Genomic DNA, 27,239 nt, shown 5'->3' on the forward strand with positions numbered 1-27,239 from the left:
TGTATCTAATTGGTTTCCCAGACATGCACACTCTACGTAAGGCGGTTTGGCGGTTTGGCAGAAGTGACAGTAACCGCCAAAATAGATTCAAAGCGGTTTGGCGGTTTTTTACTTTCCTCTTCTCCGGAAGTCCCTACGAAACTGTGTTGAAGTGCATGGGCCACGCCGTTCACGTGCTCAGAGTTCCCTCTGCCGAGATCGTATACTGGTATAATAAATAATACATCATAGATGCTGCACTTTTCTTCTTCTTTGTATCGTTTTTTTCTTTCTGGCGATTTCTTTATTCTCTGAGAATATTCACGGTGCTATAGTTTTTAATGAAACAGTTGAACTCTGTAGAGAGGGGGAAGGGAATAGGATGTGTGAGAAGCTAGTTTCGAGTTTTTTTAAACCTTCGCACGGTGTCGTTTAGAATGCTATGTTATAGGGGAATCAAATGAGTTAATTCGGTGGACAATGTTTATTTGGCTAAACGTGTTTTGAATGATTCATTATAAAAGTATTCCCAATTTGGCAATTTCACAACATAGGCTTACGGGGATTACTGTACTGAATCATTTTACAGGATATATTTAAACATTTCAACCTGTGAATGGTGGGGAAAGCCTTGTGGACTGGAATTAGAAGATCCTGTGTGCAAGCCTTCCTTGCCAAAAAGGACTGTGTTCGACTTTTTGGTCCTCTGTTGAAATTGGACATATTATTGGGAGTTCACATTGGCAAGGGAATAAAGACATTATGTTGCATTTTCTTCAATTATTAGTGGTTGGCATGCTTTGCTTAACAAGTGTTAATCGAGTTTAACAAATGTGGATAACTCTTAACACTCTGTTTCATGAAGTTATTATGTACGTAAACATGGATCTATGTATTTGGGAGGAAAATGAAAATCAGCGCAGAAGTGATAGAAGCTGATTTGTTAGAACAACTTATTTTCAATCTGTTTTGTAATTAAAATCATGAACAACCTATAGTGTAAAAATAACCAATCTAAATTCTTCTCAATAAGCACAAGCTCACCTCCATTTGCTCAAAGAAGCTTTGGCATCATTCATTAGGTAAATAAGCATTGCATCTGAAACTTTATGATGGTAGGAGAGGGAAGAAATTTGGCTTTGGCATCATTCATTAGGTACTTAGAAGCATGAATGATTTCATACACTTCCTAAACATTGTTCTTCAAGTAACTTTTAAGAATTTTCATGCAGTTGTTTAATTCTTTTGTTTTAATTGAGTAAATATTTTACTTATATTAACATGGAGATACTATATTGTTACTTTGAGACATGTATTTAAGCTGCTTTTCTATAAATTTTAATTTTTTTCACATTCTATGTTTGTAAGAGGATATAACATAATCTGCTGAATGTTCCTTTAATTATAGTTTTTATATATTCTTGCACTTAACTTTTCTTTATTTTTATATTACAACGAAGATGCTCATCTAAATGTTTTTAAGTTTTTATTTGGATACTGGTATTCTTTTATTGTATTCTGATGAACTTATTCTTAGCATTTTTCTGTGTTTCAGACTTTACACCACCACAAGGCCTAGTGATATCAGAACACCCTATGAAAGGATGTTGGACAATAAGGTGGAGTTTGGTTCCCCAGATAAGCGGTCTGGCGGATTCTTTAACTCTGTTCTGGTAAGCAAGTTGCAGCACTTTTTGTTGTCTGTGTGATTTTAGATATATATGAAGTTTGAGAATTAAAACAAAAAAAACCCCCCTTTTTTGGGGGGGGGGGGAAATTTTTAAAAAAAAAAAAGGGGGGTTTTTTTTTTTACCCCGCCCCCCTTTTTTTTTTTTTTTTTTCCCCCCCCCCCCCCCCCCCCCCGCCTCCCTTTCATATGCTATTACTAGCTTTCATAGTTTTCTTTTAAAAAATAAAGTAATAGACATTCCATCATCAAGTTGGTGCAGACAAATTAGATTGATCATTTGAATGAAAACACGAACTAGGAAAACTTGGTTCATATATTTGTCTCATTTGTAGGTACTAGGTAGATTTATTGTTTTGGCTTGCAAAAACAACTCTTAAGTTTCTAATTTTTGTGTAGATTTCTTTGGAGCCAGATTACCTTGTCAATGGAGAATATCTTGTAGATAAAGGAGCAGCTCCAAAGATGTTGAACTGTCTTATGTAAGTTTTTTAGCACTACTAGTTGGGCTTGGCATTTGAATTATCTTTGAAGTTCTAGCAAATCTGTATGCACAATGAATTTAATTAATTAATTATATATATATATATATATATATATATATATATAAATCTATTAAGTAAAATATTTCTAAGAAAATTTATGTTATATTTTAGAAATGGTTGTTTAACGAAGTACCAACTAGATTTATTCAGCCTCTATTAGCTTATTTATTTATTTGTTATGTAACTAAAATTTATGATATTTATATAACTTAATAATTATAAATTAATATAACATAACAGTTTTATACATAATATAATTAATTTACTATTAGCTTATTTATTTGTAATGTGTGAATTTTTTTAGTTTTGTTAATTAATATAAATTGATTTTCAGGTGTACCATATAACTACTATTGAGCAAACTGAGACAATGTTACACATTTGCTTAATTTTAATAAAAAAAATTTAATTAAATAAAATAAATACATTTTAATATTTAATATTAGGACCATTGTTGTAGCATTTATTGGTCAACAAGATTTATATTCATGATGGTTTTATGATATTTTTAGAGATCCAAAGCCAATTTTTTTATTAGAGACCAAAATTAAATTTAAAATTTAATAATTTTTCAAGAAAATCATATTTAAGTATTTTCATAAAAAAATATAAGTTTTAAATGGCTATTCCTTATAATTTTATTATACGTAAAAAAAGTGTTTAATTTTTTTTTAGTTTCACAATTTCACGTGTATTCTATATAATGTATATTAATTTCTTAGTAGTGAAGTTAACAATGATGAATAGTTCTAATACAGGTCACAAACCAACTAAAAAAATTAAAAATGATCAATAAAAAATAATTAAAGTACACGATTATGTGGATTTTTAGTCTGAACAAAGTTTTGAATTTGTGATATATATATATATATATATATATATATATATATATATATATATATATATATATATATATATATATATATATATATATCAGTGATTATGGGATGGGACGGCTTTGGGCTATTAATTTTCTCAGCCCACGTACTTGCCTGGAGTAGTGGATTTTTGACAGGTGGTGTAGATATAGACTTTAACTATTGGCTACTGGTATGTCAGTGACCCTCAACATTTATGGAAGAAAAAAAATAATTCAGTCTATACTTTTTCTTATAAATAATTATTGAGAATTTGATCACACCTCTCTATAGATCATTATATCAAATGTACGTACTTCAATTGTTCATAATTGTTTTAAACTAAGTCGGTCGCATTATAACTATTTTTTTATGAATTGGAGAGTTACCTCTATTCTATTGTTTCCTCTCTAATTAATTATGGCATACGTAATTCTCAATTAAGCTTTGGCTAATTGTAAAGAGTATAATATAATGTTACCGTTTTCCCTGAATATGTTACCGTATTGACATACACCTTCTTGGTGCTCTTGCTGAGAAGATCTCTCTTTTCTTCTTTTTTGTCTTTTGGGGTTCATGTGTGTGTGTATATGTTCATGATGTATCCATGTCCTTGTTCAATGCATGCTGCCCTTTTATTGGATTATTTCCCTGACTTTGTCTTATACCTTTCATGTCTTGTTGCTTTTCAATGGCACACAGTGTCGTGCATTTGCAAAAGCCTTACACTATAATTAAAGAAATGGAATTTGAAGGAGCATGTTCCAAGAAGATGGATGCTAACCCAGTTGCTGTAGTTGAAGCTTTTATTCATATAAACAACCAATTACACCAACATGAGGTTGAGTTGAATAGAAATGAATTTTTTAAATCAAGATTTACCATTTCATTGCTACTCTAATAGTTTTAACTTTTTTATCTGATATCCATGCATTTCAATAAAACATTTACTTTTTGTAGGCTGCAGTTTGAATACTAACCTATGCCCAACAACATCTAGATTTTCAACTTAAGGAGCCATGGTACTGTTTGATATTTAATTTCTAAGCTCATCATCCCTTCTTTTTCTTAAACAATTCTACTTTATATCTGTGGAAGCTCTTGAGAATATTAGAGACTTATATTAGATGTCCTTTAGGTATGAGAAACTGCAGCGATGGGATCATGCCCTCAAGGCTTATACAACAAAGGCTTCTCAAGCAACAAGTCCACATCTTGTCTTGGATGCCACTTTAGGTTTATTCTGATGACTTCACCTTCATTATAACTTCCTTCATTTGAGTTTTTTGAATTTTCCTTGACAGATCACACATATATGATTATGATACTTTTGGTTGACATAAATGTACGTCTTATTTAAAGATACTAGAGAGCAACAAATAAAAAACCAAAAAAAAATTGCAAAAAAAAAAAGAGGCCCAAAAAATACTAAAAAAAAATTCAACACCTACTAAGACGGTTCTAGGATTCACCGTCTTAGTATATTCAACATACTACGACGATTATTTGAATAATCGTCTTAGTATGTAGTTTGCTTCCATGATTGTATAATCGTCGTAAAAAGGCATTGTTTTGTTGGGTATATTAAGACGGTTATTACAATAACCGTCTTAGATTCCAATAACTTTCTAAGACGGTTATGGTATAACTGTCGTAAAAAGTGTAACATACAAAGACGGTTGTGTCAACCGTTGATGTATTATTTTTACTTTTTATGATGTCCTATGACGGTTCAAAATCGTCGTAAAATTTGTGATTTAACCGACTTAAAATGTCATAATTCCAGTTATTGAGATAAATTTTTTCAACCAACTAATGTGACTTATAGTGTTTATAGGCCATCAATTAATAAATAGTGCATTTAGTTGCACAGAAAATGAGTGAGTATCTCATTAATATACTTCAAAATGAACAAAGAATAGAAATAGACAATCAACAATTAATACACCTAAAAGTGAATTTCATGTTTCTTGTGATTAGAACAAAAAATAAACTTATATGTTACATACATAAAAGATCAGAAAAATATATATATATTTTATAAGTATATCAAATTTTGTCAACCGAGTAACATGGTTAATTTTGTGTAGATGAATGCAAACAACATTTTTTTATTATTGATCCAAATATATTAGAAATCTTAAAATTTGACTCCTTTTCTTTTAGATCAGGAGAAAATTATTAAATGAAAAATGAGATTCGTAATTATTATAATTTTTAATCAACAATAGAGAGAAGATGAGTGCTAACAATTAGAGGTGAAATTTGGTTGGACCACCCATTTTCCGCCTATGGCCTGGCCCATGTAAGACTTGGTTTGGCCTAACTCATTGAGTAAAAAAAGTCAGGTTCAAGCTTTTTAAAAAACTTGTTTAGTCAAAAGGTCAGGCCATGGGTCTTAAGAAAAGCCAATTAGGCTCGAAGGATGAGCTCATTTAGCAATGATAATTTTTTTAATAAAAATATTATTATTAATATGATATATAATATCATAATTATTTTATTTAAATTATAAAATTATTTTAGTAGTTTGATGATTTGAATAATTTTAATTAATGTTCGGAAGAGGTTAATTCATATAGGCATAGATGGATAACAAGAATATAGACTCTTTCTTTTGGTGGGACATAAAAGACTTTGGTAGCATGTTACATGTAATATTTGTTGGCAAGTTTTGTTCATATCTTGTGGTTTAAAATTTCCTTATTGTTTTTTATGAAAATCTTTGGTTTTGTTAAAAAAATAATATTTTTTACCCTTCTTAATATGAAACATGCCTTTAAATTGACTAACGGACCAGACAGACTTATACAAAGGTCAAGTCTAGATGCTCAAACTTGAGTTGTAAAAATATAAAAGTGTTAGACCTAACTTAGATAAGGTTGGACCCAACCCAACCCATTTTCACTCTTAGTAGCAACACACTCCTCCACAATACTCTTTCTTATTGGTAAATATGTATTGAAAAATATAAAATTAGGTGAGAATCATTAAATAAAATGTGAGACCTACTGAATTTTGTAATTTTTATTAAATTTTTAATGGTAAAAAAAGTGTGTTAAAGAATGTGACCCTAAAAAATTTTTACATTTCTTGTCACGTTTAATAAAAATTATTCTTTTAATTACTTTGTTTGTTTCTTTTAAAATGGAAAATTTTTGGAATAGTTGTTATAATTTTTTTTTTGAAATGGTTTTACTCCTATTTATTTATTGTTTTCAAAACTTAAAGTAATATTTTTTTAATTATACTCTTGGTTACCTCAATTTAAGCTTAGACGATAGTCGATAAGAGACAGAAAGAATTTTTCTTTAAAAAAGAGTTTAATATTTATATATTACTATTTAATCATAAATTACTATTTGAATTACCTTAAGATAATTAATTATTTTAAAAATCATCAATAAAAATTATCATACATGATGGATATGATTGAATAAGTGTGTAAAACTTTTTACACTTTCAATGCATATATAAACTTTTTTTCTCAAAAAAGAAATAGAATATATATATATATATATATATATATATATATATATATATATATATATATATATATTTAAATTTTAAGTGTAATTGAATTCAACACCGGATGATTACAGTGGTTAATTAATAAAAAGAAAAATAGCCCGGCCTAAGTAAATTCTCCAGCCTGTCTAGTCCCATTCTCACCCGTCACCACCAAAACACTAAAACCTCACTCTTTTCATTTCCATATACTCCTACTAAAACCCTCTTTTCTCTATTTTTCCACTCTGTTTATTGATATGTAACTAACAGTAACAGAGTGATCACTCACTGTTTTGTTCAGAAATGGTAGCGAAACCAAGCAAGGGCATAAGCAGAAAAAAGACCGAGTCGTAACAACAACAACATCAACAACGATAGGGCTGCAGAGAACATTCCAATGGATAAGAAGAAGAAGAACAATGTGGATGAAACGCGGAATGCAGATACAGAAACAACAAAACAGCGTTGATTCAATTTCTTACATACATACACGTTATATTGCATGGATTTCAATTTAATGTACATTTTAAATAATAAATTGATATTGTGCGAGTTGATCATTCGTACGTGCAGATGATGATCCTCGGGGTTCCCTTGCCTTCATCAGAATGATAACAGGGGAAAAGATTGTCGTTCAAGGGAGAAGATTGTCGTTCAGGGGAGACTTGAGAGTTTCAACGTGTGAGATTCTGTTCTGCTTCTGCATGTTGTTGTTGTCGTTCTTCTGATTTGTTTGTTGTTACGCCTTACGCGAATTAAGTGCGTTTGTGAGTTGTTTGTTTGTTTCGTGAATTTGTTTTTTTTTTTCGCGTTTGAGTGAAGGGGACACTGTGATGGACGTAAGACAGTTCCTTCTTGAGTCTAAGGAGGCATGCTTTCATCACGTGCTAGGACTCGTTGCACACGAAGGATGGCCACGTTCACCGCGTCGATGATTACAGTGTGATTTCGGAGGTTACATACATTACCACGGCTGGTTTGTTCTTGGAAATGGTCACATGCACGTCAAGTATTAATTAGTTATTTGGGTAAATGACTATTTTGACCCTTGAAAGTGTAATTCAGTGACAATTTAATTATTGAAAGAACAAAATTCTGATTTAGACTCTGTGTGAAAAGTGCGACAATTTTGTCCTACTACTGATATACACTTTCCAAGACCAAAATGGTTATTTACCCTTAGTGATTTAGTTAGGCCCTCTTTGTTTAACTTGTCAATAAGTACTTGTAAGGTAAAATGAATTAAGCTTTCAACACAAGTTAAAATTTTGTTTGGATAAACTTCTCATAGTTGTGGAGGTTACTGGTATTACCGGTTGTGGTGTTGTCCTTGGAAATGGTTCAGGTATGGTAATTAGTTAAGACTAGTGAATAAGTCGGGTGTACATAGGTGGAGTGAAGAAAGGACAAGAAGAAAAAAGAAAAGAAAGAGAGAGAGAGAGAGAGAGAGAGAGAAAGTGACAAATGTGATAAGTAATCTGATAGGAAAAAACGAGAAAGATAAGAGAAAATGGGATGAAAGAGAAAGTGCATATAAGATTATAATTACTGATTTGTTAATCAATGTTGGTTCTTGAGAAATCTGGAGGTGTTTATCGAGTGAAGTGAGACATCGTGTTGGACATTTAAAATTGGCAGATTATAATGTGGAGAATTTGTGTTTGCAGCATTGTATGATGATAGGTTCATAAGGGTTCATGTTCGGCATACTAAAGAGTTGCTTTCCCTTTCTAATCCCAATGCTTCCTTATCCACCTCACTTTCTCGGCAGAATGACAAGGAACAAGATAAAGCTTAGAATTCAGGAGGTATGGGATAATTCTCTTCCCTTTATGGCTGTTTAGTACCTTTATAAAATAAATAAAAATTCAGGAGGCCTTATGTTTTAAATTGTGGTCTTGTTCAAACAAGCATATTAAATGAATAATTTCATGCCACTAAGAGTTGACTTGCAAGTCAAATGAAGTGATACAATTACAATAATCAATATCTCACTACCTTGAGCCAACCAAAGTTTATCAACCTTGTTTATTAGGAAAAAAAACAATCACCTTTCATCAACACTGAATAAAGTTTAAAATCCATACTAAAAGTTAGTGTGGGGACCAATGAATAAATAAATAAATAAATAAAACAGGTTAGCATAAAAACTTCAAAAAATGACTACTATTTTAATAGCAGAAAGTGATGTCAAAATTTATATTCAACAAGTATTTATAACACCAATCGTCAGACATAAACAAAGCATGAAATGAATGTTGGGTCAGTTGGATTGCTAGGAAGCATAGATACAATACAGATACGATATGACGCACACACGCGCAAATACAGCAAAATTTAAAATTATTCGACACAAATTACTATATGACAATGAGAAAATGTATCACCTACTACTTATTATTGCAACATGGTCACAGAGACCAAAAAACTTAACATCAGTTGTATTTTAAAACCGTAAGGAGAAATAAGAATGTGAGAGATTGAACCTGTGATACGGGTTAATTATGCCATGTTAGCACTTAGTGTTTTGTATGTTGCCTCTGGAATATGTACGAAGTAGTTACTAATTTGTTACTGCATTTCATGAAATATCAGATACCTTGAAAATGAGGTTCCAGAGCTTGATGGACCTGGTTATATGGAGGATATCTCTGGTTTGTTGAGTAATGTGCTACCATCCTCATTGAAGGATGTTAAGTGTGTGGAGAGCATATTGTTTTCTTCCTTCAATCCTCCCCCAAGATATAGAAGGTAACTCAAGAAATGCTCTCTTAAGTTGATAGCACTTCATATTTGTGTTCTGTTTAAAGGAAGTTGATAAGGTTTTCTGTGCTTTTTAGGCTTGTTGAAGATTCATTTTATTTGGATGTGACAACGCTGGAGGGTAATGTGTTTTGTATAACGGGAAGTACAAGGATGTTTTATGTTAACTCGTGCACCACAAAGACTTTTGACCCAAGGCCAAGCAAAGCTACCCTTGAAGCAACAACTCTTGCTACTCTCTTGCAAAAGATTAGCCCCAGGTTCAAAAAAGGTAACAAAGTGTATTTTATTACTCATTGACTTAAGACTTAAATTTTCCAAATTTGGGCTTTGAGAGCCTAAACTTATATCCTTTCTTCAATTATGAAGCTTTCCACGAAATTTGGGAGCAGAAAGCTGCTGCACATTGTTTTGAAAAGGAGCAGCCTGTATTGATGCCTAATTTGTGGCTTGGGTCATACCCAGTTCCTGGTGAGCCATCTCTGGAAATTTGTTTCATCAGTGTTATCTTTTCAATTCTATACATTATAGTAACTTGTGCTCCAGGGGTTGGATAATCAGGTTGCTCTTCCTTAAGTGGTATCATTTTCTCATTTTCATATAGTAATTTGTGTCAAATAATTTTAAATTTTGCTGTATTTGCATGTGTGTGTGTCATATCGTATTTGTATTGTATCTATGCTTCCTAGCAGTCCAACTGACCCAACATTCATTTCATGCTTCGTTTATGTCTGACAATTGGTGTTATAAATACTTGTTGAATATAAATTTTGACAGCACTTTCTGTGTTAAATAGTAGTCATTTTTTGAAGTTTTTATGCTAACCTGTTTTTTTTATTTATTTATTCATTGGTCCCCACACAGATGCGATTCAGACAGGGCTGAGAATTCAGTAACTCTTTTATATGGTAGCGAGCCACTTGGCATGCCAAGAGAGTGGAATGAGGAGTTGCAAACATGTCGAGAATTTCTCCATACAACTCCACTTGAGAGGTACCTTTTACTTTCTCATTCATAACCTGGTGATTTTAAAGGAATGAATGTTCTTTAGTTTTTTCTGTTGGTGATGACCTGACACATTCATTATCTCTGCTTCTTGGATGAGTTTTCCGTTACTGCAGGCTTATGCGGGATAGGGCACTTTATAGAGTGACATCAGACTTCGTTGATGCAGCAATTAGTGGTGCTGTTGGAGTGATTAGTGGCTGCATTCCTCCAATAAACCCAACTGACCCAGAACATTTATACATGTTAGTAGGACCTTCCATTTTAAAACTTGTGCTATTTATCCAATATATTATTGACGCATCAATGTTTTTTAATTGTGTTTTGGCAATAGGTTCCTGCACAACAATATATTTTTTAGTTTTTCTGTTGATACGGACCTTCAGAAGTTGTCAAAGAAATCTACAGATGATAATTCACAAACATGGAGTACAGGCACCCCACACAGTTCTTCTGAAAAATCTTGTGACTTCCAGGTTCCTAATGGGGGGAATAATGATGGTTCAAGCTCAGAAGATAGTATCAATGATACGTGATAGTAAAGAAGCTGGCTTTGAGGGCCACAACCTCCAGACACAAGAAGGGATAAACTCAGGGAAATTTCATTGCTATCTGCCTTATTATATTGCTTCTCTATTTATACTGTTAATTGGAATAACAGAATTTGTGATTCTGCTCTATCCTATCCTAACAGAATTGGGATTGCACAAGCAAATGGCAAGCATTGTCGTAGTGGTGCGCCCCCTACAGGATGCGCCAGCTCAGCAAAGTTAGTTAACAAAGTCCCTGAGGTAAGCAGGAGTGGTTGTCCTCCTTCTGGGTCTTGCTTCAGGTAATGGTGCCTATGTAGTGTTGCTGCTATCAATCAATGACATGGAAGTTATTCAAGATATTCCTCCTGAAGCTGAACTGGCTGAGAGTGATGTGGCCACATATGCTTCTTTAAACAATGATTTGAATGGCACAAAGGCTGACCAGGAAGCTGATGTCCCAGGACTTCACAATCTTGCTGTGGCTATAATTGACTACAAGATTTTTTCATTGGTGAGAAAATCAATTCTCAATATTTCAACACACACGATTTGTTATGTATGTGCATGTCATAAGGTGATTAATGGTAATGACAAAAGGTTTTTTGTTTTATAAGATAATGACAAAAGGTTTAAAACGTGTTTTTGTATGATTTTATCCATATTTAATTACTAGTGTTGTGCCTGCTAAACAGTGAGAACATCAGGGTCACTATCACCATTTGAAGGACAGCTCTGCTAGCTCTAGACTAGAAGATTTTACTATTATTCCTGACTGAAATTATTTGGCCACGTTTATTTTACGGTTATTTTACTTAATCCAAAGATTCTAATTAAGTTCTAAGTGTCTTATTAACAGGGAGCATATCAATAATGGATCAAGAGTCTTCAATAATTTTTACTATTAAATATATTTAAACATTCAAAGAGTTCCCAGACAATTCTTTTAAGAATATTTAGTACATAACGTTTAATATATTATACTCTATCTTTGAATTCTTTTAGTTGATTTCCTAGTTCTGCTATATCAGGAAACGGGAGAAGGTAAAAGGATAAAAACCGTAACTATATATGATTCTATGAAATACGTAACAAGTTGCTCTAAAATGTTAGTGTCAGAAATTTAAAAAGTACGTACATTAAATTATACATTTGGGCTTGAATCTACTCAGCCTCTGGCTCATCTAGCAGAACTTGTTTGTGTTTATCATAATTTTCTTGCCTCACTTTATCATGTTTTAGCTTCATCTCTTTAACTCCCCCTTTGAGCTATCCCGTTTCTTTCTGTGTTTGTGATGTGCAGGATGGTCAACAATATGCTGCACAATATCCATATTCTGTTTTTTATGTCCATACTTGTGCATTTCTTTATGAACATGGTGTAAATCATCAAAATAATCGGAGTTCCTTTCAGAATGCTTGTGCATATGCTCATAAGTGGTCCTTCGCCTATTTTGAGCACTATAGTTAGAGTGCCTAAGTTCTTGCTTATGATGTTTGTTATCATGAATATGGTGATGCCCCTTGTCAATTTTGAATCTACGTTTATCCATGATGATTTGTTCATCAGCGCCTAAGATATCCTCCCACCAGTCATACAAAGGATCAAATAGACCTTTCTGGTGCAAAAGCCATAATAGCACAAGCACTACAATTCAAAGAAGAGAGTATTTATTTTAAGTTGTTCTGCTGAATTTTCAAATTATAATATACTAATGGACATTGAATAGAAGTCATACCTGTCGGAAAAATTGTCAAAAACAGACCAAACATCATTACCCAACTCAAGCAAACATATTGTATGTGGCACTTGAAGTCAAAAAACCCAGAGCATTTTTCTCTGTTCTCCCACCCAAACCGAGGAACAAGGAAGAGATTTGATCAAATAATTAGTTAAGACAGATGAATCAATATTAAGAAAAGGTTATGATTAAGAAAGCAACATATAGTTATTGATCTTCCAATACCCTGCTTCAATTGTAGGTGATTTATACTCAAGTTTATAACAAAATATTTAAATCACTTAAGAATAAAAATATGGCACAAACTCAGTATCAATTTACCACATTTCAAAGAACATGAAGAAAATACGAAAAAAATTTATCCAAATGCAACTAAAGAACAATCTCGAATAAGTGCACTAACTTTTGTTTCATTCTGTTACTGAATAGATTGTTGAATAATAGTTTGTGCATAAAATAATCCTAGTTTTAATCCTTTATGTTATTAATGACAAAATATTCGAATGATTGCCTTCATGAAAAGTAAAATGCATTCCAATTGTTCACAGAAGCCAGTGCTACTCATCCGTGTTTGATAAGTAGAATTTCAAAACATATGGGTGGTGTTGATAAAGAAATATATATTCATATACTGATCAAAGCAACTCAATATTCCCCATGAATAAAATATACAAAATTTCAAGAAAATCATATTTTCTATATTTTAAATGTTGGAATTTAAATTTTATAACTTGCAAATGAAAAGTATAGTTGAAGATAATACCTACAAGTTTTTCCAGTGATAAATTCTGTTAAGCTTCTCCATATTTTATTCCATATGCTTTCGATAGAATCAAAGAAACTATTTATACTGGCCTCTGGTGGTTGAAAAGGCATACCCTGCAGTAATAGATGATTTAGTATTTCACAATTTGTTGTCATAACATCACCAATAATTAACATATTTTGTGAAGAATCAGAAGACTAACTTTCTAATGAACTTATCTACGGGGAACAATTCTACAATATCAAATTCATGTCTCAGACTCGGACTGATCTGCTATTGATTACCTAGAGCTTATTACTAACCATTTTAAGTAATTAGAAACAAAATATTAAATGTATTTATGTAGTGATACTGCAGATAAAAGAACTGCTGTAAAGTCTTCTTTGTCGTCCTGTCCAACAGTTCAAAATAACTATAGTTGTTAAAGTTTGATAAAAAGACCAATGGGCAATGGTGAAACATAGTATCAAGATTTTAGAAAGTTTCACGTTTTATGAGAATACAAATCTGGGTCAGATACATGGATTAAATAATACCATTGTGTTCATGCCATAGAAAATAAAGCATACTAAATTCAGGTACCAGGAAAGAACATACATGTGTGTCGTTGTCAAGAACGGTTGCCGTAGTAGCAAATTGACATTCAGCTCTATCAACTTCATTATAATCAGAATCCTTTAATACGACTTCATCCAAAAAACCCAAAAAAAGGACACAGTAAATGTTAATGTGTTCCTTATCCTCGGAATAGATAACGTATAAATCCAAAGCTTCAACTTTACCCGCACAAAAATATTTTGAAGCCTGATCAGTGCTTGGGTAGATTTTGCATGATTGGGTTGTAACCTCATTTGGCTTCATTATTAAAAATTGCTCCTGAACCATGTTTACAAGCAAACAAGAAAAAACATAATAGAAGACCTATGGAAGTATAGAAAAAAAAAGGGGCAAAAAACAAACTTCTGGCATATGTTTTAGCATAATACCTCCATCAGGGTGATATCCTTGGAGCAATTAAACTGCAAGACAACACAATGTAGCAAAGCTAAAACTACAGCTTGTTGGACCCTAAGGAAAATGACTACAATGCATGCCTCAAATATATTTGAACCTAATTTTGTAACCATAATAAAACTAAAGCATCAGGAGTAGCATGCATCTGTTAAATTCCTATTCATGTCATGCAGTCAATTCAACTAACTAGAGATAATTTAACCAAATAACAATTTTGCCCCTGAATGTTATGGAACGCAAGGAGGAAGTGATATGTGGTGTGCGACTTTTAGGTACCATGATAATTAAACAATCATGTCCTCATATCAACAATGAGCACAGGTCAGAAAAATTTATAAAAAATTTATCACAACCCAGTTTCCTATCAGACATTATAAGGAAAAAAATAGAAAAGAACTTCACTAACACTTTCAAGCCTTAAAGAACTGTGCCATAAAAATTAATATAATTCATATCTAACATTGAATACCAAAAAAAAAAAAATCAAATCAAACATTCCATTGTCCAAGTATAAGGAGCATTGGATAACAAAGACAAATGCCATGAAACACATTATAGCGAAGGAAACTACCGTCAAACTATATGACGCTTCCACCTCACCGGTATTCTTAGTTGTGATTGTAGCAACACCAAATTGAGTTAGGGCTTCAAATGTAGGGACGCTAACACTTATTATCTTTCCTGGGCTCCTAGAGAAAAAGAACCATGTCAGACAAATTTAGAAAAGCTTTTTTTACTATGAAAACAATAATGCTGCTGGACATTATAGGTTTCTAAAACCAAAAATCACACCCTAGCATCAATAGAAACAAAATTGGCTACATTGCAGAAACTTCTCACAATCATTTTTCAAATATTTTCTCTGCCCATCTCATTTTCAAAATGTATACATCCATTTATGATCAGGAACTTCATTATTGGCAATTCGTATTCAGCATATGAAAAAGTGATAGGTAACGGCCTTCCACCCCCCACCAAAAAAGAAAAGAAAAATAGAGTTCAACATCATATGGTAAAACAATTTTGTCAGTGAATGACTACAAAGTCCAACATCTCAAAATGATTTTGTCATCTTACAATCTCATTCAAGATAACAAATCAATTTTACACATCAACTTTCACATGGAAATATTACAAAAAGAACAAAAGTTTCAAGTCACTCGTGACTGTTTTGAAATCATATGTAGATATCAAGTAAATATTATACCTTTGATAAACATACTCTACATCATTCGCACTTAATTCTAGCACAAGGTTTGTACTAAGAACCTCTGTAATTCCTATGGAGAAAGAATAACTCCCAGCACTCTGCAGACAAATAAAATAAAATAAATAATTTCTAATAGAAGACACTATATTAAATATAAATACAACATTATTCCAACGTAACTGGATGTTGGTTTATTCTTTCAAACCTTCCTTCCAAACCATAGAGCGGCACTTGATTCCTACTTATTCGATTCAGGTCAGCCTGTTAAGGACAAGAAAGTTTCTTTCAAATTTTCAACAACTATCAATGAAGTTTTTCTCCAAATCCATTTTGCAAAAATAGAAGTGAAAAGAAAATGACAAAAATGAAACCAAAAAAGCAAGATGAGAATAAGAATTAAAGAAGAAAAAAATTATTGTTGAAGTACCAACCTCCCGAAAATTCCATAATTGATTATGCAAGCAGGTCCAAAAGGGAGAAGAGCAAAAGTTTGGTTGTTGATTAAAAGCTTCATAGCTGACACCAATTTTGTTACATTCAATACCATCTAAGGTAAATCTCACTCTCTCAAGCAGCATCCACATAGAAATGTTTCTCCCCAAATCCTGTGGTTGCCCAGGGCTGCCCTGTCACAAGAAAAATTGTAAATATTGTGTTTAAGCTTATAACAGTTGTGAATCATGCCGAAAGTATGTAAAAGTAGTTCATCACTGTTTTCTTCCATAACTACAGCAGTAATGCCAAGATTAATGTGTGTGATTTGCATTAAAAATGGGAAATAAGGTCAGTCATTAAAAGAAATGCCTAAACTAGTGGGGGAGACTGCAGTGACTAAATAGAGCACATGGCTCTACAGACTTGCAATTGCAATATATCAGCCTCCTTATAATTATATTTTTCTAATATGATTTCAGGTTGCAAGAATTCTTCATTGAGTAGCTATATATGCATATGGCTACAATGTTGACATTTTTTGCAAGAACACATCTTGGTACCTCCAAGCTAATCAACATACAAACAAGAGCTTGAAGAGGAAAAACCATTTTTCACATAACCTAGAATGATAAGGAGGTTCATATAGCCTTACATTAAATATCAGTCCCTTAATACTATATCATACTTGTACACCATTGATTGGAATATGCAATAAATGGTATTTTTGTGTCACATTAATTGTGCACGAGGAAGTATAATTTTGTATAACTCCAAAAATAACAGTCATGACCATGTTTTCAAGTCTATCCATAATGCAGTGACCTCTCAAAATTTAGAATTGTACGATTAACAAACATGATAATAATTGATTCAATCAATGCATTCTACACTATTTTTCTCTGATTTTTTTTATAATTTATTTCTCTGATATTTGTAAAGATAGCTAGCTCCATTTATTATTCATTGTAAAATTTTATTATATTCCAATTCATAAAAACATGTTCCACAATTTGTTTGCAAAAGACCAATATCCAAAAAGTATCTAAAGGGGAGTTGTAACTTTTAAGTAACAAAAAATTCAAGAAACCAATCTAACATACCAATTATTTATCTTAATTGAACCTCAATTTTGTTATAACTAAAGTCAATAGAGGTCAATTACGGTGAAACCAGTCAAACAAGCATACCTGCCTTGGTACGACCAGATAGAAATCCTCAAAAGATGGTATATTTGTATACCCAACAAAATCTCCAATAAGATTAACCCTCAAAAATTTATCATCAGAGATCACTGTTCTGTTTTCAGGACCCACAAACACTTCCTGCCGGCCAAATTATGTGTTAGATACACAGAAATGGTAAAAAAATATTCCTGACATGACTCATTGAGTGCATTTACATCTATTATATGCTATGTGAAATGTGATACCAAAAACTTGATGCAGAAGACAACATTTGAATAAATCAGAAAACTAAGAGAACATGTAGAAAATTGTAAACCAACATATCCAGCATCATGAGACAAAATACATAGTCTATGGAAAAAGATGCTTGTCAGGTTTAAATTTAATATTGTTGCATAAGGAAACCAATAATTACATACCGAAACTTTAGTTCCACTCTTCACCTGTATTCGAACACTAAATCCCAATGTTCGCCGCCCAATGCCAAAAACATGAAACCTGAATTGAATTAGAGAGAGGGGGGGAAGGAAATCTAAGTTGTGACTGATGATTAAAACAAAGAAGTCACTTTTTACTTTGGCAAATTTCAGAGGTGATTACAATTAAAACATGACATGATGAAAAAACTACACTATAACTAATCTTAAATAACAATGTTTCTTCATAAAATTGTTAGAATATCAGGGTATTTAATACTAAGCAGTATTTTTTAGTTAAATTATAATATTCGTACATGATCAGTGTTAAGAGTTGAATTTTACTAGTTATATTTCATAACCTATATGATTAATATAATATAGCTAGGGGTATAATACATCAATATACTCCACTGCACTTTTATCCCCTTTCTATCTAATCCCTAAAATTACAACAAACTTAAACCTATTTGATTATTGCAATTGACACTTTTTAAAAATCTGTAACTAACAGGAAAAAAAAAAGATAATCTGAAATTGTTCGAGCACAATGAAAACAGAAAGATTTCAAACAAATATCTTGACAAGATAACATAGAATGGGGTCTTGATCTGTATAAGTAAACGGTTCAATGTAAAAATGATTTCCATATGTTCACCCAAGTCCAGGACAAAATCCAATTAAGACCATATATAAACCAGGGTGGCTCAAATCAATCACAATTGGATTAAAAAAGGACGGGGAGGGTGGAAGCTTACCAATCACCAGGGAAACGCACACAATGTGCAGTGTTGGCCTTTCCTTTTGTCAATTTGTCAACTAGTTAAACAATTTCACCCATAACGGTTAGTTTTGTGTTTCCTAAAAACTTACAGAATGTTGCAACATCAAAGCACTTACAGAAGTTTCCACATGATGAAGGCATCCGCCTCTGGGGTCCACATGGACAACATATTGGCTACATTAAAGACGGAAAGAGAGATATGTTAAACCTGAATCAGCAGTGAAAGGTGAAAATGCCAAAGAATATTTGAGGGAGGTGGGATCAAACACTAATGTCCTTTTCTTATTCTTCCCTTTGAATAATTTCTTTTAAAATTAGGAGTTAGAAGGCCACCTGAGTGTACTCGATAATATGACCCTCTTCATCCCGCAGTCTGCAACACAAGTAGCAGAAACCAAGCCGTGAAATTAGCATTGTCTAAACTCTAGTCAGCGTCTAGTTCATAATAAAATAGCAATAAACATGGCTTGCCTTTCACATATCTTCACGACATTTGCACCAGCATCTGGCTCGCATTTGCGTGTCTTAACATAATACTCTTCAGGTTTATAAGGAACATCCTGCAAACGAGTAATTCAAACTTAATCATACAAAATATTACATCCACGTGTACGCAATCCTCTTACGACAATTTGCTTTGAAAAAATAATTCTCCAAAACCAGAATAAGATGGTGATAGATTAGTCCACAAACGATAATAATAATAAATTAATAATAACAATAATAAGTTATTGTTAATGCAACAAAAATAAGTAGATTACAGAGAGTGAATAAAAGTAACAGAAGAGAAGTATCATACTCGTATGTATGTTAACTGATACAAGGCATATGCAGAAGTTTTGTTGACCGTTATGACAGGAGGAATACGCAATGTCTGCATTTTCCTGCTTGAATTTTCCTCCACTTCCACCAATTCCGCAACAATTGACGCCTCTCCACCACTCTGCAAAATCACAAAACAACAACCTCAACACACTGGAACACAATGAGGAGCGTAATGTGAATATGATCTATTTACCGAGCCACTGGGAACAGCCATGTTGAGTACAATTTTGGTAGTACAATTGAGATTGTCCTCGGAATTGGAGTTCTTCTCGCACTTCTCCAGCTTCGATTTGGAGATGATTTGAATTCCAACGACATGGAAGGAAGAAAGTATGAAGATGATTATTAGGGTGATAGCGGAACGCAATGCCATTGTTATTGTTATGCATCAGTTCTCTAATTGCCCATACATAATACATGGGTGTGCCAGTGCGTGACAATAACCGCCAAGATTCAAAGGCGGTTTGGCGGTTTTTTACTTTCCTTTATGGTGTGTTTGGTTGGAAGGTGAGGAATAAGTTACCATAGAAATGTGGTGTGTGTATCTAATTGGTTTCCCAGACATGCACACTCTACGTAAGGCGGTTTGGCGGTTTGGAGGTTTGGCAGAAGTGACAGTAACCGCCAAAATAGATTCAAAGCGGTTTGGCGGTTTTTTACTTTCCTCTTCTCCGGAAGTCCCTACGCAACTCTGTTGAAGTGCATGGGCCACGCCGTTCACGTGCTTAGAGTTCCCTCTGCCGAGATCGTATACTGGTATAATAAATAATACATCATAGATGTTGCACTTTTCTTCTTCTTTGTATCGTTTTTTTCTTTCTGGCGATTTCTTTATTCTCTGAGAATATTCACGGTGCTATAGTTTTTAATGAAACAGTTGAACTCTGTAGAGAGGGGGAAGGGAATAGGATGTGTGAGAAGCTAGTTTCGAGTTTTTTTAAACCTGCGCACGGTGTCGTTTAGAATGCTATGTTATAGGGGAATCAAATGAGTTAATTCGGTGGACAATGTTTATTTGGCTAAACGTGTTTTGAATGATTCATTATAAAAGTATTCCCAATTCGGCAATTTCACAACATAGGCTTACGGGGATTACTGTACTGAATCATTTTACAGGATATATTTAAACATTTCAACCTGTGAATGGTGGGGAAAGCCTTGTGGACTGGAATTAGAAGATCCTGTGTGCAAGCCTTCCTTGCCAAAAAGGACTGTGTTCGACTTTTTGGTCCTCTGTTGAAATTGGACATATTATTGGGAGTTCACATTGGCAAGGGAATAAAGACATTGTGTTGCATTTTCTTCAATTATTAGTGGTTGGCATGCTTTGCTTAACAAGTGTTAATCGAGTTTAACAAATGTGGATAACTCTTAACACTCTGTTTCATGAAGTTATTATGTACGTAAACATGGATCTATGTATTTGGGAGGAAAATGAAAATCAGCGCAGAAGTGATAGAAGCTGATTTGTTAGAACAACTTATTTTCAATCTGTTTTGTAATTAAAATCATGAACAACCTATAGTGTAAAAATAACCAATCTAAATTCTTCTCAATAAGCACAAGCTCACCTCCATTTGCTCAAAGAAGCTTTGGCATCATTCATTAGGTAAATAAGCATTGCATCTGAAACTTTAAGATGGTAGGAGAGGGAAGAAATTTGGCTTTTAAATAGGCATAATAAGACTTGTATGTGTCCTGCACTTTTTGATTCACTGGCAATCGAGTCCAATCTCAGTTAAGATTCCACTTTTTTTTTTCAATAATTACCTTTGCAAATGCTTCTTCTCTGTTTTTCAGATTGCTTTTGAACCAAACCTAAAATTTGCATTTCAGGAATCACTCAGCAGAAACTCTGTATGGATGGAAGGACCGTGTGGAACTTGGCGTTCGTGGTTGCGGCAGGGACCGTGCTGGTTTTGAGCGCGAGCGAGGTGCCTGGCATGCCTAGGTTGTGGATTGTAGGGTACGCTATGCAATGCGTCCTTCACATGGTTTTCGTTTGCGTCGAATATAGGAGGCAGAGGAGGCAGCAACCCGCTGTCGCCTCGTCAGTGCAAGACAGGATTGGGAGCAGCAGTGGGAATTTGAGTGTGTCTTCGAGAGAGGGTTCTGCTTCTGCCTCTGCCTCTGCGCAGTATGTGTCGTTGGGCCAACTCGATGACGAGAGTACTAGGTGAGTGAGTAGTTTCTTCCTCCTTTTTTTATATGGTAAATAATTTCGTGTGAACTTTTGGCATTCCGTCTTATATAAACGAAATTTAGTGAACGTGTGTGACTGTTGCCATGTTAATTCTATTTGCGAATGATAACACTAGATTAAGTGATGATGTAGTTTTTGTGTGTGAGGTTTCTTGGGAGAATGTCTATGTTTTGAAGGTCTTGCTTAGTGGTTTTGAAATGACTTCTGGTCTAAAGATTAACTTTGCAAAAAGTCAATTTGGGATTTTTGGGGGGTGAAGTAAATTGGGCTTATGAAGCAGCCCAAATTCTGAATTGTAGCCAAATGGAAACCCCTTTTTATTACCTGGGAATCCCTATTGGTGTGGGAGCCTCTGATAAAAAAAATTTGAAGTTAAAATATCCAAATGGAACCAGAAAAATATATCCATGGGTGGGAAGATCACTCTCATAAATTCTGTCCTAAATGCTCTTCCAATTTATCTCTTATCCTTTTTCAAGATACCTCAAAGAATAGTTCAAAAATTGGTATCCTTGCAAAGGAATTTTATGTGTAGGGGGGGGATCAAGAGCATAAGAAAATACATTGGGTGAAGTGGGATGTTATTTGTCTTCCCAAGATTGATGGGGGCCTGGGGATCAAGGATATTTCTAAATTTAATGCAGTTTTGTTGGGTGGATGGATATAGGCCTTAACCTCTGATCAGCAGCAGTTATGGGCCAGAATTATAATTTCCAAATATGGAGGATGGACAAAATTCCAGAATGGCCGAGACAAAGGTTCTGACTTCAGCTTTTTTCACCAAAATATGGCTTGGAAGGTTGGGTGTGGGAATAAAATTAACTTCTGGACATATAATTGGTTAGGGGAGGATTGCACCCTTGAGCAAAAATATAATTCGTTATTTCTGAGTAGTAGACAGCAAAACAATCTCATTTCCATGATGGGCAATTTTGCTCAGGATAATTGGAGCTGGGACCTGAAGTGGAGGAGGAATTTATTTGACCATGAAATCATAGTAGATGGTGTGGATGGTGGATTGCTCTAACTAGCACTATATGGCAGCATAGGAACCTACTGATTTTCAAGGGCAAACCTTTTGACTCATCTAAAGTGATGGATGATGCTTTATTTCTAGCTTGGTCTTGGTTAAAAGCTAGAGAGAAAGACTTCAACAATAGTTTTAATCACTGGTCTACCAATATTTTGGATTCCTTTGGTTAAGCTGGGTTGGGTTTTTCTTTATTTCGATGGTGGGGTTAGGTTGGGTTTTTTCTATTTTGGAGGGCGGCACCATAGGTGTCTTGTATTATCTTTTTCACCAGTACCTCTAGTACTGATATGTTTAATCTAATACTATATATTTTCTGCCTTCCAAAAAAAAAAAGTGATGATGTAGTAACTGTAGCCTTCTCTTTAGTCTAGGGACAATTATTGAAAGCTTGTTGAATTTGAAGAGCTCTAAAGTCTCTCCCCAATTACTGAATGAATGAAAAGGGCTAATGATGTAAGTTTGATGGTAAAATGCAATGACAGAGATTGCCACACGATCTAATTTTTTATTGTTGATTTTCTTATCAGTGATTGCGATTACTTTACCCTCTAAAGTGAGTAACTTGGCTGGATCGTTTGAATAATCCACCCCCACGTCTAGAATGTACATAGATAAAACAAAATAAAATAACTGTCCAACCCATGAGTAATACAACTAACCACCAAACAAACCACACAAATAACTGCCACATATCCCATACATAACAGTTCAGCACAGAAATAATGAGAACTGCTGGAAACTATTTCTTATTTCTCCTAAGTCCTAACATATACGTTATTGCAATATATGAGATGTGTGACTATGACAATAGTCATTATAGAATTTGCTTTAAAGCTATATGTTATTGCAATCACTGCATGGAATCTAAACATGTACTGCAAGATTTGCTATACTTTTCATAAGCTCCTACAAAGATGTGTGCTCTATCCAAATTACCGGAAAACAACACATATACTTCTATTCCCCTGTTACACACATAATAATATGTAACTACTCCAAACTTTCTGTCCTAAACTGTCAGCATGATGGTTACTATTGAACATATTCTAATAATAGATGATTGATAAAAATTACTGCTCCTACCTTCTACCAATAACTGTCATAACTACCTCTAACTCAGTTCCCATCATCACCTCCAACTGAAAAATCAGCCTTGTCCCCAAGACAATAAGTAGGAAACCAGTTCTTCCTCATTTTCTTTATCCAATTCAACAACAATTACTTTTCCATTTTCATCTAGGGCTTCATTACCTCCCGAAATTACCAATCTTAATTGTTTATGCACATTAATGTAAGGGATGGAAATCACAGAACTTTTCTCTGTCACAACTGCCCCTGACTCTCAATTCCCATCATTCTACCTGTGTGCACATTCTATGTATGTTTATTTATTTCTGTCTATAATTGTGTTGCAACATATTTGAACTTCAAATCAAGTACTCAACTTGTAGCAGTTGGAGTTGTCTGAGGATGATAGGTCACATGTGAAGAAAATTTCTGTTATATGTAATCTCTGTCTGAAGGTATATCATTTTCTGTTGAATTAGTTCATATTTGAAATTTGTTCGTGTTGTAGTTATGTAAAATTGTAAATGATTTTTACCGAAATTTATCGAGTCTGAGTTTTCTGATGTTTTCAATTTTCTGTATTTGATAGCATGAAAGTTTTGGAAGGAGTTTTTTTAGCCCTTTGCTCTATATTTATGCTTACTCGGTAATCTTTGTATCATGTAAAAGCATAAAAATTGCTTGGTTTTCTGGTTGGTGTCACCATTGCAGCTCATAAATATGATCTTAATTCTACAGCACCCTTCCAAACATCAGATATCTTGGACCTCCATCCAATTGTCAAGCATTCAATTCCAGTGAGTGCAGAAGCCAAGGGACTTGTGGAAACAGGAAAGCTACAATTTGCTGAGGTCATTACCATTGTTTTAAACTGTGGCCCATTACATTGTGGCTGCAACATCAAGGTTTTGGGGTCTCAAGTATCAATTCAACCGCTGCACTGCAACCATAGTTGGGGCTGCATCAGCCGTCACATTATGCAGTTTTCATGATATCAAGAATACTGGCATAGTGTAATTGTGACTGGCTGACTGCTATCACAATTTATAGCACTGCTACAACTTCCTTTCAATGTTAAGTTGTTGGAAACTTGGGATGTCATTTTACCATTTGGTCTTGATTTGTTTTCTATTTGTGGAGTTATATGTACAGATTCACAAAATTGAACAAGAATTATACCACATATTGGTATGATTGAGTTATCTTCTTTTGATTGAAAGGTGAATTAGTTATGCTTCTTTACATGGCATTCTCTCGAGTTCCTTCATCACAGGATGTTTGGTGCATGGTTTATTGTAACCTGACCAAAAATAGTTAACTTGACAAACTCATATACACACTTATTGGTATGATTGAGTTATCTTCTTGAGGTTGAATCTAGATGAATTAGTTATGCTTCTTAACCTGGCATTCTCTTGAATGCATTCATCACAGGATGTTTGGTGCATGATTTATTGTGATCTGACAAAAAATAGTTTATTTTACTAGTTATTTTTCTGATGCAGGAAATGCTTAATGAGGCCTACCGCCTACACTTTATTTTCAGAGGCACTCTCAGTTCTACAACAGGCATGAAATTCCATATTGTTTTATTTTTCTAAAATGAATTCCTTGTTTTAAAATAATTATTGTATAATAACTGTAGGTTACTGGTCCAATGCATCGGGAGGTTGCCAATTGCTGCCGGTATGTCAGTTGTTTCTGTTTCGGTTAGTTCAATCGTAGAGGTTTCGTTTTTTAGGTCGTAGTTAAATCTGCATGCCTTGCTGATACAGACTCGGGTAATAGTAGTGAAATAATTCTTATAATGATTTTCAGTTGCTATACCTCACAACTTTGAAGAATTATAGCAATATAAACAATACTTGTGTCCTTTGTAATGAAGTCCAGCAAACATATTTTTTAGAGTAAAGACTAAATATGATCACTGACATATTATCAGTCCTTAAAAATGTTTAAAAAATCCTATTTTAGTCCCTACTCCCTAGACATCGCAAATGAAGGTTGTGTAGGTCCTCTTCTATTAGCATGACCGTTAAGTCAGTAATTTCAAGAATTGTAATGAATCAAACACTTCTTGTTCAGCAGCACTTGGCATGGAATAAAGATACTCAAAGGTGGAAGGTGTCTTCAATGTTGCCAAGTGATTTATGCAACCAGTACAAAATTGGACCCAAAATTACTGGAATGAAGGGTGCATGAACAACCAAACTTGGAGCTGCAGGAAAAAAACAAGGATGGTTCTAAAAAATTCAGTAACGTGAAGCCACCAAAAACTACAAGGTCTTGGATTAATACAAGTGTGACACTTGCAAAATGCAAGAAAAAATGTACGGAGATTGTTCCTGTACGACTTATGCAAATTCAGACATCAGGGGAGAAGGTAGTGATTGCACCATTTGGTACGGTGATCTGTTAGATATAAGACTGATTCCAGAAGCTGGACAAGATCGGTATATTAGATTGGCAGTGTCTGAAACAGGTATGAACTTCAAATTTTGGAGATGTTTGGGAGAGAAAAATATGAAAGTTAACTACATTAGTTGATCTTATTTTCTTCTTCAATAAGTGTTTATAGAGAAATTTATCCGTACACGACTTTCATCCTCATACTAATGAAAAAATACGTTTAATTCTACTTAATGCCCAATTTACATCTTGTGTTGATTGCTTATTTCTTTTTTTCCTGTCAAGCTCAACAAAATCAAGATGAAAAGGATATATTCAAAGATACAGGTGGTTGTGATTGGTAGCATTGTTTCCTCTGTTATTGTGCTATTAATTTTCATATTCATTTACTGGAGCAACACAAATAAAATCAAAGGTAAGCCTTTGCCCAACTCACATTCTGTTTTCGTATGGATTTTTGTAGTCTTTCAATGGAAAAGTTGATGCATATTTAGAATGGACACATAAAGATTCACAACACCATTGTTGTGTCCATTCTTTTGAAATGAAAGCAAAGCGTGTGAACATGTGAACGTAGTCTTCACATATATATACTTTTCACCTACCTCAAAATGACTAAAATAATTTTAAGCTATCAATTAAGAATAAAATGCATACTATAAATTTCAAACTAGTACAGCCCCAAAGCCAACTTTATTAGTATGAGTTGAAATGTTATTTTGCTTATTCACCTTGTTTGGATGAAAACAGAGATCATCATCAGGGTTAAAGGAAAGAACAATGAAAGCCAACAAGAAGACTTTGAGCTACCTTTGTTTGACTTTGCCTAAATAGTACATGTCACAAATAGCTTCTCAGATCACTATAAGCTTGGCAAAGGTAGTTTTAGGCCTGTATACAGGGGGTATGCGAGCTATGTGGCTATTGATAATTAAGCTCAAAATTTGTTATTAACCACATTTAATTTTCTTTCCCACAAATTTGGTGCTAAGGAAACACTACAACATGGACAAGAGATCGCTGCTAAGAGGCTTTCACAAACATCTGGACAAGGTTTAAAAGAATTTAAGAATGAGGTTCTGTTATGTGCCAAACTTCAACATTGAGATCTTGTTAAAGTTCTTGGATGTTGCATTCAAGAAGATGAGAAATTGCTCAGATATGAATATATGGCGAACAGAAGCTTAGACTTCTTTCTTTTTGGTTAGTCTCATAATCAGCTTAGAACTGCTAATATTTGGAACGATAGAAGCCGTGCTTGGAAAGCAGACGGT

General features: G+C 33.7%; 3 protein-coding genes across 26 annotated transcripts; 2 read left to right on the plus strand and 1 right to left on the minus strand.

Annotated features, from left to right (window-relative positions):
• Positions 1-74: 74 nt before the first annotated feature.
• On the plus strand, positions 75-27,167 carry LOC102670411 (E3 ubiquitin-protein ligase At1g63170-like). 18 transcript variants are annotated; one of them, XR_005886294.1, is made up of 8 exons: positions 20,853-20,989; positions 21,089-21,428; positions 25,062-25,125; positions 25,202-25,242; positions 25,642-26,038; positions 26,251-26,380; positions 26,716-26,869; positions 26,958-27,167. XR_005886294.1 is itself a non-coding variant. In XM_041004874.1 (5 exons), the coding sequence occupies exons 2-5, from the start codon at positions 21,112-21,114 to the stop codon at positions 25,745-25,747; spliced, it is 525 nt and encodes a 174-aa protein (XP_040860808.1). In that variant the 5' UTR covers positions 149-208; positions 21,089-21,111; the 3' UTR covers positions 25,748-26,194. The 18 variants fall into 18 exon arrangements, 9 of the variants coding, with proteins under 9 accessions (XP_040860808.1, XP_040860807.1, XP_014617493.1 ...); XR_005886293.1 differs by having other exon boundaries at positions 26,716-26,844; XR_005886297.1 differs by lacking the exon at positions 20,853-20,989 and adding an exon at positions 19,820-20,008 and having other exon boundaries at positions 26,716-27,167.
• On the plus strand, positions 6,671-11,339 carry LOC121172746 (clustered mitochondria protein). 2 transcript variants are annotated; one of them, XM_041004879.1, is made up of 4 exons: positions 9,210-9,329; positions 9,419-9,612; positions 9,711-10,591; positions 10,681-11,339. In XM_041004879.1, exons 1-3 carry the CDS (start codon positions 9,217-9,219, stop codon positions 9,896-9,898), a joined length of 495 nt encoding a protein of 164 aa, XP_040860813.1. In that variant the 5' UTR covers positions 9,210-9,216; the 3' UTR covers positions 9,899-10,591; positions 10,681-11,339. The 2 variants fall into 2 exon arrangements, 1 of the variants encoding a protein (XP_040860813.1); XR_005886300.1 differs by adding an exon at positions 6,671-8,386 and having other exon boundaries at positions 9,174-10,591.
• LOC100818339 (protein HAPLESS 2) lies at positions 8,477-21,213 on the minus strand. 6 transcript variants are annotated; one of them, XM_041004868.1, is made up of 18 exons: positions 19,446-21,213; positions 19,227-19,370; positions 18,899-18,987; positions 18,761-18,800; positions 18,544-18,601; positions 18,402-18,462; positions 17,647-17,725; positions 17,231-17,365; positions 16,040-16,234; positions 15,789-15,869; positions 15,606-15,706; positions 14,970-15,087; positions 14,371-14,403; positions 14,167-14,266; positions 13,982-14,070; positions 13,382-13,497; positions 12,616-12,716; positions 8,477-10,569 (listed from the first exon to the last, which is right to left on the minus strand). In XM_041004868.1, exons 1-18 carry the CDS (start codon positions 19,623-19,625, stop codon positions 10,484-10,486), a joined length of 1,806 nt encoding a protein of 601 aa, XP_040860802.1. In that variant the 5' UTR covers positions 19,626-21,213; the 3' UTR covers positions 8,477-10,483. The 6 variants fall into 6 exon arrangements, with proteins under 6 accessions (XP_040860802.1, XP_040860803.1, XP_040860801.1 ...); XM_041004869.1 differs by lacking the exon at positions 8,477-10,569 and adding an exon at positions 11,154-11,371; XM_041004867.1 differs by lacking the exon at positions 8,477-10,569 and adding an exon at positions 11,922-12,524 and having other exon boundaries at positions 17,647-17,683; positions 19,446-20,009.
• Positions 27,168-27,239: the final 72 nt, after the last annotated feature.

Source organism: Glycine max, chromosome 9 (assembly GCF_000004515.6).
Source record: "Glycine max cultivar Williams 82 chromosome 9, Glycine_max_v4.0, whole genome shotgun sequence".
NCBI lineage: Eukaryota > Viridiplantae > Streptophyta > Magnoliopsida > Fabales > Fabaceae > Glycine > Glycine max.

What these genes read in the sequence shown, in the direction of transcription:
- LOC121172746 (XM_041004879.1), top strand. Translation starts at nt 9,217, where the DNA reads ATGGAGGATATCTCTGGTTTGTTGAGTAATGTGCTACCATCCTCATTG. An exon ending in CCTCCCCCAAGATATAGAAG is followed by an intron (nt 9,330 to 9,418) that starts GTAACTCAAGAA and finishes TGTGCTTTTTAG; the next exon opens with GCTTGTTGAAGATTCATTTT. An exon ending in TAGCCCCAGGTTCAAAAAAG is followed by an intron (nt 9,613 to 9,710) that starts GTAACAAAGTGT and finishes TCAATTATGAAG; the next exon opens with CTTTCCACGAAATTTGGGAG.
- LOC100818339 (XM_041004866.1), bottom strand. Translation starts at nt 19,625, where the DNA reads ATGGCATTGCGTTCCGCTATCACCCTAATAATCATCTTCATACTTTCT. An exon ending in TGGCTGTTCCCAGTGGCTCG is followed by an intron (nt 19,371 to 19,445) that starts GTAAATAGATCA and finishes GTGATTTTGCAG; the next exon opens with AGTGGTGGAGAGGCGTCAAT. An exon ending in ATCAGTTAACATACATACGA is followed by an intron (nt 18,988 to 19,226) that starts GTATGATACTTC and finishes ACTCGTTTGCAG; the next exon opens with GATGTTCCTTATAAACCTGA.
- LOC102670411 (XM_041004871.1), top strand. Translation starts at nt 20,944, where the DNA reads ATGTGTCCTGCACTTTTTGATTCACTGGCAATCGAGTCCAATCTCA. An exon ending in GGCAATCGAGTCCAATCTCA is followed by an intron (nt 20,990 to 21,088) that starts GTTAAGATTCCA and finishes TTTGCATTTCAG; the next exon opens with GAATCACTCAGCAGAAACTC. An exon ending in CACTCTCAGTTCTACAACAG is followed by an intron (nt 25,126 to 25,201) that starts GCATGAAATTCC and finishes TAATAACTGTAG; the next exon opens with GTTACTGGTCCAATGCATCG.